The sequence below is a fragment of the Chelon labrosus genome, assembly GCF_963514085.1.
Source record: "Chelon labrosus genome assembly, chromosome: 7".
Taxonomy (NCBI): domain Eukaryota; kingdom Metazoa; phylum Chordata; class Actinopteri; order Mugiliformes; family Mugilidae; genus Chelon; species Chelon labrosus.
The window spans coordinates 19,787,626-19,800,345 of NC_140343.1; the positions used below are offsets into that span (position 1 = coordinate 19,787,626).

Consider the following 12,720-nt stretch of genomic DNA (forward strand, 5'->3'; position numbering starts at 1 on the left):
TTTGTTTATGCAGCAAGGTCTCAAGGTAACGACTTATGTAAATAAAGTCAGTAAAGGATGGCTCAGTCCAAGGTATTGCTCTTTTGGAATCAGCAGAGGAGAACACCTTTAAAAAATTAGCATATGCTGCTTCTTATATTTGCCCAATTCACAAATCTTACTTGTCTCTCGGTCGGATCTCCAATTGTTCTCACACGACACACAGACACGTGCACCCTCTAGACTCACACCTGCACCCACGCACCGTCTGTACAGGACGATCACGGTGGAAAGACAAGTAGCGTGTCATATCTGTGGTGATGTTAGAGGCAGCTCAATTGCGTCGATATTTGATGATCTCGCCTCTGCTGTTTCCCCCTCTTCAATATTCACTCTAGGTAGGGCATTTGCATTGGTAACATGAAATATGGATGCTGTGTGGAAGCGAGGCAGCCGACCGACCTTTCACTGCCACATGAGAATGGATTGAAAAAGTTACCCATACTGTCTTTGTATCAACCAGTTCTTTTGCATCCTCATCCGCAATTTGAATTCAAATCATTGACAGGGACTGTCAAAGGAATGTGAGGCTCAGCTAAACTGAGAGGACATGGAGCGAGCAGGAAAAGTGCGTTCGGTGCGCGTGTGCCTGTCTCAGAGAGAAAGAGAAATAAGAGAAAGGCGAGAAAGCGTCCTAGAGAGACGGAGGAGATTGGTTTCACCTGCACTACAGTGTTTAGATAAACTCCAGCAGCAGGGAGCTGAAGATTCAGCAGAAATGAAACAGGATGCAGGTTCTACTCAGCACTTCAAAGAAAAGAAGTACGAGCTCAAGAAACTCAAAACCTCTGAGTTCACTGTAGCAAAGCACTGTATTTTTGTTTTCCACTGACGAGTCCTGACTGTTAGCACATCCTGCCATTATGCCAAATCAGAGGAGAGAAGAGAAGAGAGCAATTTTTGTGTGAAAAGAAGTAGTGAGCTGTGAAGGTCATCAAGAACCGCTCCACTGTTTCTTGTTTATCAGCCCTCACTCATGCAGTGACGCAGGTATGGCTTACTCAGCCCGCCTTTTCAGTGAAAGTGAAACATGGGCTTGACAGCTATTTTTAACTTTTAGAAGCCAAACAAATTCAACAAAGACACGTTTTAGTTCCTGTCATCAACGCGGATTGTTGCAGCAGATAAAAGAGTTACATGGAAATGAAGAGGGACTAATAACCTGCACCTTCTATGAACATCAAGAAAATGTAAAAAAGGCAAGCAAAACAAACTGAATGTCTTTCTTACCTCATGTCTTATTATCTTTAAATACGCTACTCCTGAACTGCTGTTTCAACCACCTCGCCATTTATTAACTAATGCTAAATATAAGGCCTGATGACAGCACATTCACTAAAGCAGGATCAGTTTTTAAAATGACAAATGTCGTGTAAAATGTAGCACCACGGTTACACAATTGCACTCCTATGACTACAGAGTATAGAAAAACAATACAGTGTGCATTGTACCTTGTGTAATTCATCCCACAGGGAACACAAATGTCCAGCTTTGTACAAATTCCTTTCTGGGGTGTGAGATGCTGCTGGTCCAGCAATAAATAAATAAATAAATAAAAAATACATTGTATAAAATACTCATAGTGTACCTAAAACAAACAATGGTTCATTGATTCGTTCATCTTACTGGAGCCTATCCCAGCTGTCATTGGGCGAGAGGCGGGGTACACCCTGGACAGGTCTCCAGTCTATCGCAGGGCTCACACAGAGAGACGGCCAATTTAGAATCACCAATGAAACTAACAAGCATGTCTTTGGACGGTGGGACAACGGTTATGCAATATATTTATATATTTTAATTCAGTTCTCATCACTTTAAATATTTAGCCAATCGTCCTTCCACGTATGCATTGCACTGCAGTGACAGATGTTGCGTAGCAGAGTAACACATAGCCTACAGTATGTTTGCATGTAGTCCGACCTGTCAAAGCAAATTACAGATGATGACAAAAATGCAGCGAAAGTGCTCCGCGATCAGTGCAGACTAGCGGGTACAGCTCTCTGCGCTCTGAGAAAATTTCCATTATACCGGGTAAATGATTCAGTTCTGCTTGCGTCACAAGATGAGTCATGAGGAATTGTGTCCTGTGGCTGATAGACTATGGTTTTTAAAGAACAGTGTAGGGTAGGAAAGGCAGACAAGGAAGCCACATCTGAAAACGAGGATAACTGCAGTTCTTGTACAAAGCCGGAGTCATGCGCACGGCTTTATATAAGTGGCTATTGTCAAAGAGAAGCCACAACAAAAAACAAAGCCCTGTACAAGTAACAAGCATCACAGTGTGTGTATTGTACACATGTTTGAATCCTCGCTGCACATTATCTAAATTTGAAACATGTCATTTACTCAGATTATGGGCTTCTATTAAAGAGCAGGGCACTGTGCCTCTTCTTTCAGTAAATGTTTCGGTGAAAATCTAATATTTGGCTGATTCTTTAATCTTTATTGTGTTTAAAATGGGGCCTTTTGATTTCCATTTAAACATTTTAGTAAAAAGTAGTTTTGATTCTTCATGATACATGTTTCAGCTGCTTTTCATATAACCATCTAATCTTCCGCTTCCTATGTCCAACAAGAGACTCCAGCTTCTACTGAACCCATAAAGCAGGTTTGGGCAGTTCCCCTTGTTTACCTTTTCTCTAACCCCGCCCTCAGCTCTGCTACTTCCTGATCACCTTGGCCTGTTAGGGGTAAGCAGGTCCTGAGCTCGCAGAGGAGCAGTCCTTCCTGCTTTGGGAGAAAGAATTCCCTAAAGACCGGCAGCAGGGTAAAGTTTCTCTGCTTGAGAACAGGCAGCCAATTGGCAGACTCTCTGACCGGGACAAAGTCCTTTTTGCGGAGTCATTTAACTCTCCTGTCCTTCCCCTCCGCCTCCTCTCTGAATGGTTTAATGTTACTCCCTCTGCGAGACTTTACCTGTCCAGGTGAACTGCAGTGTAGAAAGTGAACTTCGCAAATGAAGTCATGTAAGTATACTTTCCCATTCAAGTTTTAGTCAAAGTGCGGTTGTTGGTTTCTAAAATGCTTCAGTGGTTAAACTGTGACTGACTTTAATGTTGTATAACATTGTTGCAGTGCCTGTCCTGTGGTATTTGCATGGACGTCATTTGGATCAGTTTGTGAGAATGGTTTCACCTTCACTTTACGTGTGAGTGAGACGTAGATCATAACTATACTAACGCTGTATGTGTAGTTTCTATAACCTTTGTGTGTGGGGGAGTTCAGTTCGGTCTGTACTGTCCTGCTCAGCCATTCTGATATTAGAAACACTTCGCAGAGCTTCACATCTGCCTGCAGCTGTTCTCCCTGACTGAGGTGTCGGGTCTGGCTCAGAGTCACTGTGGAGACTGACCTCATGGAATAAAAAGTAATATATACATTTTTGAAAAATCAGATGTAAGATGCATAAAATTCACACATTCGTATTCACAATATACAGAGATAAAATGGTTACAAATAAATTGAAAAGAGTCTGATGTGTTAAAAGTTAAGAGTGACCAACTGTTATAAAGTTTGATGGCCACAGGCAGGAATGTGACATTCTGTGGTACATTTCAGAAGGATAAGTCTATTACTGAAGGTGCTCCTTAGCCTGGCCAGTGTGTTGTGGAGTGGGTGGGAGGAGCTGTCCAAGACGGTCTTCACTCTCGCCAACATCCTCCTCTCTGACATTGTGTTATGACATAAACATTTTTTCCAACATAACATTGAATCAACCATTCTGTTTTGTTCATTTTTCTTTGGAGTTTCCCCACAACACATGTAGAGATGTGTGTGACTCATGGTGAGTCATATTACAAAAGGTTACGGTCACTAATTTGTCCTATTACACTGAAGTGCTGCTTGTTGTTTTGTGCGGTTCCAAAGAAGATGCTTGCAGAAAATTGCTTTCGGGAATTTTTCTGTGTTTCAGGTACGTGTCTGAACACAACAGACGGCGTTGGATTCCATGCGTGTTGGATCCGACAGATACACCTTGTACCTGTAACTCCAAGGTGTCTCGTGTTTATCTGTGCACGGGGCTGAGGTTTATAGACCTATGTGCAACTATTGTGCTCATATCAGCAGGTTATCATTGTACTTATGATCAAATGATTAACTGATTTGACCATGTGCAACGTCTTCCTCCCACTCATTGTGTCTGCACACTCTGATTGTGTGTCTCTTCTTAACGTGAATCACAGATACATTTATGGCCTTGACAATGTGAGACTGCAGGTGTACTCCCAGTCATTTAAAGTTACATAGTGCCATGAGTTGGGGTTATGTCACTATGTTGCAGCACAAATTAAATCTGCAATGATTAACGAGGTAGCGGCGCGAAAGAAGGCTGTGTTTTACGTACATTCTGCACCCTAGTTTATCTGATTTGGCAGAAATCAATCTTAGGGTGTGTATTGTTTGATTGATAAGACATTATTTGATTTCTCTGGTCGAACATGAGGAGTGGACATGTACATAGCAACATGCTAGATCACTGGGGACTGAGAATGCTGATGCAGATAAACCTACGTTGTCACTGGGTAGTTTTTCAGACTCAATTGTCAGCAGAAGGAGCTGACTTGGCGCAGGCTCGCGTCATTATTAACTCGTCAAGTCATCTCAGATCAAAGGAGAGTGAATCAACAGCCCTATTTACATAAAATGTGCAATGTGTGAGGAAGAAGTTAAAGGCTATCGTAAGCAAACAACTCTCCCAGCTCTTAATAGTTGAAAAGGATCAGAACAGCCTATTGAGCCGAGGCTTGACAAAGGAAATACTTTGACCTGTGCTGTTGTGTTTACAATCTAAACACAGCTTTTCTTTGACTTTGAGATTAAAACTGAAAGAGAAATTTAGACTGAGTAAGAACTATGGGACTTGAAAGCTTCACCTTTCTCTTGTCTGGATGTTGGATTGCAAGTGTAGTCATTAATAAATCAGTGATATGTAGTGAGGGTTCAGCCACTCAGCTCTCTTGTATTGTCTCAAGAGAAAAGCAGCAGTCCAACAGGACCGCGGTGGCTTTATTGTCCTGTCACTTGAGGGATTAGGAATGAGCAAGAGAGAGACGATGCTCCTCCAGCACGGGTGTGTCCTTGTTGAATCTGCTTGCCCATAGAAGAGGGTGTGTAGCAGCATACGTCAGTGTGTCTCTGCATGTAGGAACATGTATTTGTATGCAGGAAAGCATGGTTGCTTGTGTGATCCTCATTCCAAACAGGCTGTTCGCGCGCTGGAGATATCATCCATGTTCTTTTCAGACTAGAGAGCAGTGATTTCTGAGCCCTTTTGCTACAGCCAAGTGACACGTTTTGGCACTCAGTGGACAATTATAAGTTATTTTCACAATTTAATATAAAAAAGTCACATTGAAAGACATTTCTCAAACCATCAGATCAATCGAATCAGGATTTGAGATTCCAGACTAGGTGCCAGAGGCAGATGGGACCTGTCTCATTTAAACCTCTGATGTTTTGGCTCTGCTGTTCTCTTTGCAAATGAAACGTGCGGTGTCATCGTGCCAACATCAGTTATTTGAAGTAAATCATTCTACTGGAAGGAGGATCACTTCTGTGTGGTGTAGATGTCCTGCATACCAATTTGGCAAATTGGTAAATTGCAAATTCAGCCCAAGAGCAGACAGTCTGATGCAAAAAAAAGAGATCTCAGAGAAACCCAGGATTGAATGACTCTTTAACTGTTTGGATCAATTATCTTCATTATTCTACAATCTAAAACAGATTCCACAAATTTGCATGGGAGGCGTGCCGTCCAAAAAGAATGTAAGTGCAATATTACAGTTTTTCTCCAGTGAACATAAAGGCAAAGACTAGGACTTCTGGAATAATGCGACCAAAGACAGCTTTTTAGACAAAGATCCCCGTATTAACTTTGATGTATGGTTGCGAAAATGTAACAGTTTGGGGTTGCTCTGTTGCTTCAGGGACCCGGCAGAATGCAGTCACTGATTCATCTGTGAATTCTTCATCATATCAAAGAGTGCTTGAAGATAATTTGAGGCCGCTTGTCTGAAAGTTAAACAGGAAGTGGACATTTCAACAAGATAAGGATCCTCAGAACCCCCAGAAAACCTCCAGGAATGAGTCATAAAGAAGAAAGATTCTCATTAAATGCAAGAAAAACTTCGACCCTCTTGCTATTGCATGGAAAAGCGGTCAATATTCTCAGCGAGCCGATGTCAGAGACTCGTGGACAATTATGCACAACTATTGCTGCATTTTCTGAGGCCAGGGGCGCGCTTACTTTTTCCACAGAGGAATGTTACATCTACTGATATGTTTGTTGAATACATAATGGAGAAAGAAGGCATACTTTTGCTTCTGGTGTTTTACAAGTGTATCATCTTTTTAAGATAATTTGCAGGGACCGTTTCAAAGAGGATTATTCTGTATTTGCTTGTCCAAATATTTCAAAGTCAACAATTTCCATGGGACGTCTGTGTTTTTTCAGAACTGCGTGTTCTTGCTGTTTCTCTTGTAACACCAGTTCCCCAAGAGAAGAGAACACACTTAAAGGATATTTTGTTGGAGAGAGTATCAAAGCGTCTCCATTTTTCATTTTCTTTAACCGTGAGTCGTGTTTTTTTTCATGTATTCGTTTCCATTTTGGTTTCTCTCCGTCTCTCCCCTTGTTCTTTTCTCTCTGTCGTTTTTTCCCGTGCAATGATGAGAGTGCTGTGCCCCATATATCAGGCCAGCCCACAGGTGCCACAGTGTATGATGAATCAGTCGTGTCACCTCAAGTTCTCGGAGGGAAAGTTCATCTTTGTTAAGAGAGCTCAGCCTCTACTTATTAGCCTCCTCCTCCCAGACACTCCAAAGGCTGCCGCACGACAACTTCATACGGATTATCTAAAAATAAATGGTGTCAGCCTGTTTGTTTTCACAACCTGGTGGTCACGTGGCAGATCTGTATATATTCGTACGTGGGGATTCACGTCAGACTCTGTTTTTTTGTTTGGATTATATGAACACTATTTGGCATGGGAGTGCATCGGAAATTGACAATTAAAATAGAACTAGCGCTTGTGTTCTGTTTGCGGTCTCCAAACACAAGTTTTGTTGCTGGTATTTTTTAATAAGATCTGGTGTTTAATTAAGCAGCCAAGACCCAGCAGTGGGTCCAGAAACAAAGCAAGTTGAGCGCCAACGAGATTTCTGTTGCCAAGGTGACGTGTGCCTGACTGAGCCCATCTGTTTGTGTCCATGTGCTCGAGGAGCCTGCCTGTACTGGATATGACGCCATCACTGGCACACTCGCAGCGTTGAGCACAGTGTGGACGAAAAAAAAAAAAAAAACAGATAAATTGGCATGTTTGGAAATGTGTCGCACGCCACGGTGGATTAACAGTGGTGTGTTATTGTCATGCAGCACACCGTGCAGGGGGCCGGAGACTTATCTGTGTCTTTCTGTCCCTGCACTTGCTGCTGAGATGAGTAGTATTGACGCTCCCGCATCCAGAGAAGAAATCTCACCAGCTCGATATCTCTTCTCCGTGCCAGTGGAGAAAATCAAACAAGCGGAGGGGACAAAAGTTTTGGGGGAATGCTGCACACATCGCGCGCCGCAGTCATTTGTGTGTGTGCGAGAATCTCAGCGTTCACACAACTCATGAATAGCTTCAAACTCTGGTTTCTTGAAATGTTAACCGTGGCCGTTGTCTCTCTTTCTTCACTGTTGCAAAGTACATCACTCAAATACTGAGCCGTAGGTCTAATTTGGATGTGTTTTATGTCAATTTAATGCTACTTTATACCTCAAAATAATCACATTTTCACAGTTCTTTCGATGTTGATGTTTGTAGTTTCTACTTATTTTGCACAATTATTAAAACATTAATTATTACTGTTTCACATTCAAAACATACCATCATGTTCAGTTAGCTGTTGAATGTTAAAGCCTGTGAATGCTTACTGAAACCAGTATCAGATGTCAGACGTCAATGATTTGTCACCAGTTCCACCAAACAAAATAACAACAAATATGTAAATTTAATTCATAGTTTTACAAAGAAACTAAGATTATCCAAATAAACAGAACACATAACCTATCCATGAATTATCTCAAGACATTAAGTAATAATATAGTAGTAATATCTCATTACATTAGTTGTAATGAGGTCTTTTTATGCCGTTGTATTTTTACACTGGATTTCTTTTCTTCACAGATCTTTCCTTCTAATGACCACCTTACCTGATCCCACATGACATCCCAAGTTCTGTCCTAAAATGAGCATCCAAGAGGAGAGCGAACAGCCAGAAGTTGCCGTGGCAATGGCTGAGGCAGCGGCCCCACCCCTTTCCCCATCACACTATGAAGTGTTGTCTCCGACTCCTGACCTTTGCGCGTCGTGCGGCCACAGTCACCTGCTGGAAGAGAACCACGAGTACCTTTACCAGGACGAGGTGGACGACGACCTCGTCTGTCACATCTGCCTGCAGCCGCTCATCAGGCCTTTGGACACGCCCTGCGGACATACCTACTGCCAGGAGTGTCTCACCAACTTCCTGCTGGAGAGTGACTTTTGCCCCGTGTGCCGTGCGCCCCTCATGCTGCAGAGCTGCAGGAAGCCCAGCCTGCTGGTGCACAAGCTGCTGGACAAGCTGATTGTGGCTTGCCCCTTCGCTGACCATTGCACTGAAACACTGCCTCGCGGTGAACTGGAAGACCACATCAAGAGCAGGTAGGATGGAGGAAACACTGTTTACACCACTGAAACTAAGGAAACTAAGACATAATCAGTATTCTTATTAAACAAATAAGAACATGCTTTGTGATATTAGTTTTCTTTACCTTCTGATATTAGTTTTCTTTATTTTTTTACCCTTGCTCTCTTCTAAAAACTACAGTGACCTGCAGTAAACACACACTCCAAGTATCCCGCCCTGCGCGGCCTGTTATTAACCCACAGCTCCAGTTCTTCCCCCAACCAGGCTTTCATCTAAACTCCTCTGTTTATATATCATTAAAGGCGCTACTTTGGATTCCTGCAGTCTGGGTCTATTTTCATTAATGCTCATTAACATCCCCATAGCCCAAAGGCCGCTGGGATAATTAGTGCATCTCGCCACACATCACACACGGGCAGCAGAGTGTTTCCTATTCATTTGCATTTAAACTTGGAGACCCGAGTTGCTTAAAACTCCTTTAACTCCAAAAAGAAGCTGTGGTCCTTCTTTCCTGCTCCCTCTTTTTCCCCACCACCCACACATACCCTCATTTCTTATGCTTCTTCTCCCTTTACACGTCTCTTCCACTCTGTCCTTCTGTCAGATTTTCCCCAGTCTCCTCCTTCGCAGTGTGAAAGTTATAATGAGGTGTGGATCTCTGAGGCCGGCTCCCAGAAGGATTCAGCTGCTCTCCCATAGTTAGTTATCTGTAGAGGTGAGAGGCCACGTCCAGAGAGATGACTCTACACACTGTGTGCAAGGATGAGAAAGTGAAATATCCATTTGAACATTTCTATTGTGGTCTGGTGGTGAGGCTTCTCCATATTCTGTGAAGTAAATGTGTCTGTGGTCAAACCGTTTCTGCTGGTTAATATTATTGACCTATTGTTTGCTGAGTTTGTAACAGATTTAACAAACTTAATAATGTGATGTAATTATTGTCTGCAGGCAGGGGAGGCTGGGGTGGCTGAGTGGGTCAGCCAAATGTCAGAGACTAATAATTGCATCTGATTTCTTAATGAACTGTGTCTTTTTACCATGGCCACAAGCTTCCCCCTAAAATTAACCAAGCGGTTATTATTTGAACCACGACTGCAAAGGTCTTGCAACCATGACAGAATAGTAATTAGGACCCAGACGGTGATACTTCCGTAAATTTCATCAAATCATTCTTGTTCCCAGACAGAACCAGACCTTGGCCATGGCATAGAATATCAGATTAGAAAACTGTATCATAGTTTGGTGCAAGGGAGCTACTGTACAGTATATATTTCATCATTTTATTTGGAGAACGATGTGACCGAGCAGATCTGTTCATATTAGTTTAGTGCGCATCGAAATATTCGGTGGAATTCTAAGATGTTTTCTTCTGCAGAATCTATGCATGCATTATATTTAGTTTCTTTCTCCAGATGTGCATGATGCACCTATGATACACTGCAGTGAGAGATAAGCCGCCTGTGCTTCCTGGTTGAGTCAGATTTTCCATCTCACATTTAACTGAACCTTGAATTTAATGGGTATTATTGGGATAAAGAGCAGACTAGCTACTACTCTTCCCTCTGGATGTATTTTGGTGCTAGCAATGGCGGAGTAGACAACTGTTAAAATCTAGCAGCGGGTCAGTGGTTGTAAAAAACTGAGACAGCCACGCCATCTGGTCCGAGCTGATTTCATGTTAATCGAATCATTCGTGACCTTTATTGGCCTTTGGCGCAAGAAATTGCCATTCTGGACACATTCGCCACAATCAAGACGACAATCTCAACTATGTGAGCAGCGGCATTTCTTGCTGGCTTTGTTTCCTGTAAGGGCTTGCTCAGAATTCAGCTCATGGTATTTTCTTTTCTTTTCTTTTCTTTTTCTTCTTCTTTTTTTTTTTTTTTTTCAGCCAGTTACAGGCAGCTACATGTGCATTGCTGTTTGCAGCGCTTGAACTGGTTGACTCACTTTGAATGCCTCTCACTCTCATGTTTTCAGCATTAGTCAAAGTAATTAATCCAGATTTTCATGTGCGTATTGTGTATAACGATGCTCTGCCTTGAGGATGACGATGTTGTCCTCTTCTTTGTTTGAAACGACCTTGTTTTTATTTTTTTTAGTACAATTCTTAAGCTCACCGAGGAGTTCTTCAAAGCTTGCATAAGCGCTTGATGGGAAAGGAATTCTGGCATGCCCTCTAATTTTATTCTGTCTGTGTCTAAATGTGCCAGTTACATCTGAGTGTGACCTTGTTTGTATTAGAGATACAGATACGGACTGAGACAGGGAGAAGCAGATATGGTCTATTTATATTCAAAGCCATAGTGACAAGAGGGTAAGCAAACCTGTATGGACCTGCCCAGAGAGGGGTGTTATGGGTAACGTTAGGTTGCAGAGAGTATCAACAATACGCCATGCAGTCCTATGCTTCTAAACATTTAGCTCTAGTCATGAATCGGGTTCGAAAAGCACGTGGGCGAAAAACTACACGTATAAAGAAACTGAGCAGACCCCATACATGATCGAGTAGATATTCAGAGCACAGACACATACTGTACAATTCAATCTTTAGACCTATGAGTCCTAGCGCAGTTAATGGGTGCGGATTCTGTTCACTCCTCTGACTGAGTCAGCGATATGTTTTTAGGTGTGTTTAGGTGTTTTTTTGTGGAATAAATAATGTGGAATGCGACCTGTCACACCTTAAAACGGCTTCTCCTGCCGACGTGTGACCTTAAGAAGTGGCCTGTGGTTGAAACAACATACTAAGTTAGTTGATTGTTGCAAACATATTACAAAGGCCCCAAATAAGAAGATAAATCCAAAAGAATTGTCTCTGTTTTCTTTTTAAAACAGACAGGATTGTGCCTGTTTTTTTGTTTTGTTTTGTTTTTTGTTTTTTTTAATCAAAACCAAGTTTTTCTCTTCATTATCTCTAACATTTGAACCACTTTAGGGCTATATTACTGCACCTCCAGCTTCTTCAGCTGCCACACTTTTAGCGTGCAGAAATACATCAGTGATTCCACATTATTCATTTCCCCAAACTAGCAAAAAGACAATATTAATGGGGGCTAGGATAAAGATGGACAGCCTTTATGAGTCTTATTCCACCTAGTCATTTCCAGTGTGTCAATCCCTTTCTCTTCATGTCAACCATGGTAATGTATGTCCAAATAATTCCTTTATTTTCTTTCCACAATTGTTAGGTTGTCTTTCTAAAGCAGAATTTCAAGAATATGATTAAATGTGTTGTATATACTGTTTATTGGGGGGGAACACTGACTTCTTGTCAGTATGAGGAATTGGCTCCTGTGAGCGGGAAATGAAAAACAGTAATGAGAGCGAGAGTATGTGTACGTTGGGATGCTGTTTTTGTGAGTGTAAGTTAATGTGGAAGTGTATGAAATGACTCCTGTGGGGCAGACTGGCTTCTGTTCACAAACTGCATCCTGTCACAATCCAATTACTTTTCCATTTCCTGCGTGCCCTGTGGTCTCGTTGCCGTGCGCACTGTTCAAATACCGCAGGACAACTTATGCCTCAGTATGCACGCATGCATGCATTAACACACAGATGCACACACACAGACAAATTCAGCCTGTAACCACCCTACCTCCATCCATGAAATATTCATTCAGACAGGGTATTTACACCAGTTAAGTGTCTTTCTTGAGGGTAGCAGACGGCTCAGCGCTATGAAAATTGGATAACACTGAGAGAAAAAGGTAAGAAGAGGTAAATACGCAGTGGGAAGGGAAAAGAGAAAGAAGATGTTTATAATTTTAGAAGATACAAAGAAAAACAGGCTTGGCGTGAGTGGAACAGCCAAATAAATAATACAGGAAAGGGGACTGCAGGTTGGATCGAGACAGGACGGAATGAAAACAGATGAGATGCTGTGCAGTGTTTTATATTCAAAGTTGTCCTCATCATCTCTCCTTCTTGCTCTGCCTTTACCACGGGGCGATGAAAGACACAGTAAAGGATAAAGCGTGTACATTGGCATCAGCAGCTGAAACGTAT

General features: G+C 42.1%; 1 protein-coding gene across 2 annotated transcripts in view; it reads left to right on the top strand.

Annotated features, from left to right (window-relative positions):
* Nucleotides 1–2,734: 2,734 nt before the first annotated feature.
* lnx1 (ligand of numb-protein X 1) overlaps nt 2,735–12,720 on the top strand; it is a 31,392-nt gene continuing 21,406 nt past the window's right edge. For both annotated transcript variants that reach the window (XM_084548686.1, XM_084548687.1), the window contains exons 1-2: nt 2,735–3,005; nt 8,211–8,726. In XM_084548686.1, the coding sequence (XP_084404812.1) occupies nt 8,272–8,726 (455 nt within the window). In that variant the 5' untranslated portion in view covers nt 2,735–3,005; nt 8,211–8,271. The remainder of the gene's footprint in view (nt 3,006–8,210; nt 8,727–12,720) is intronic.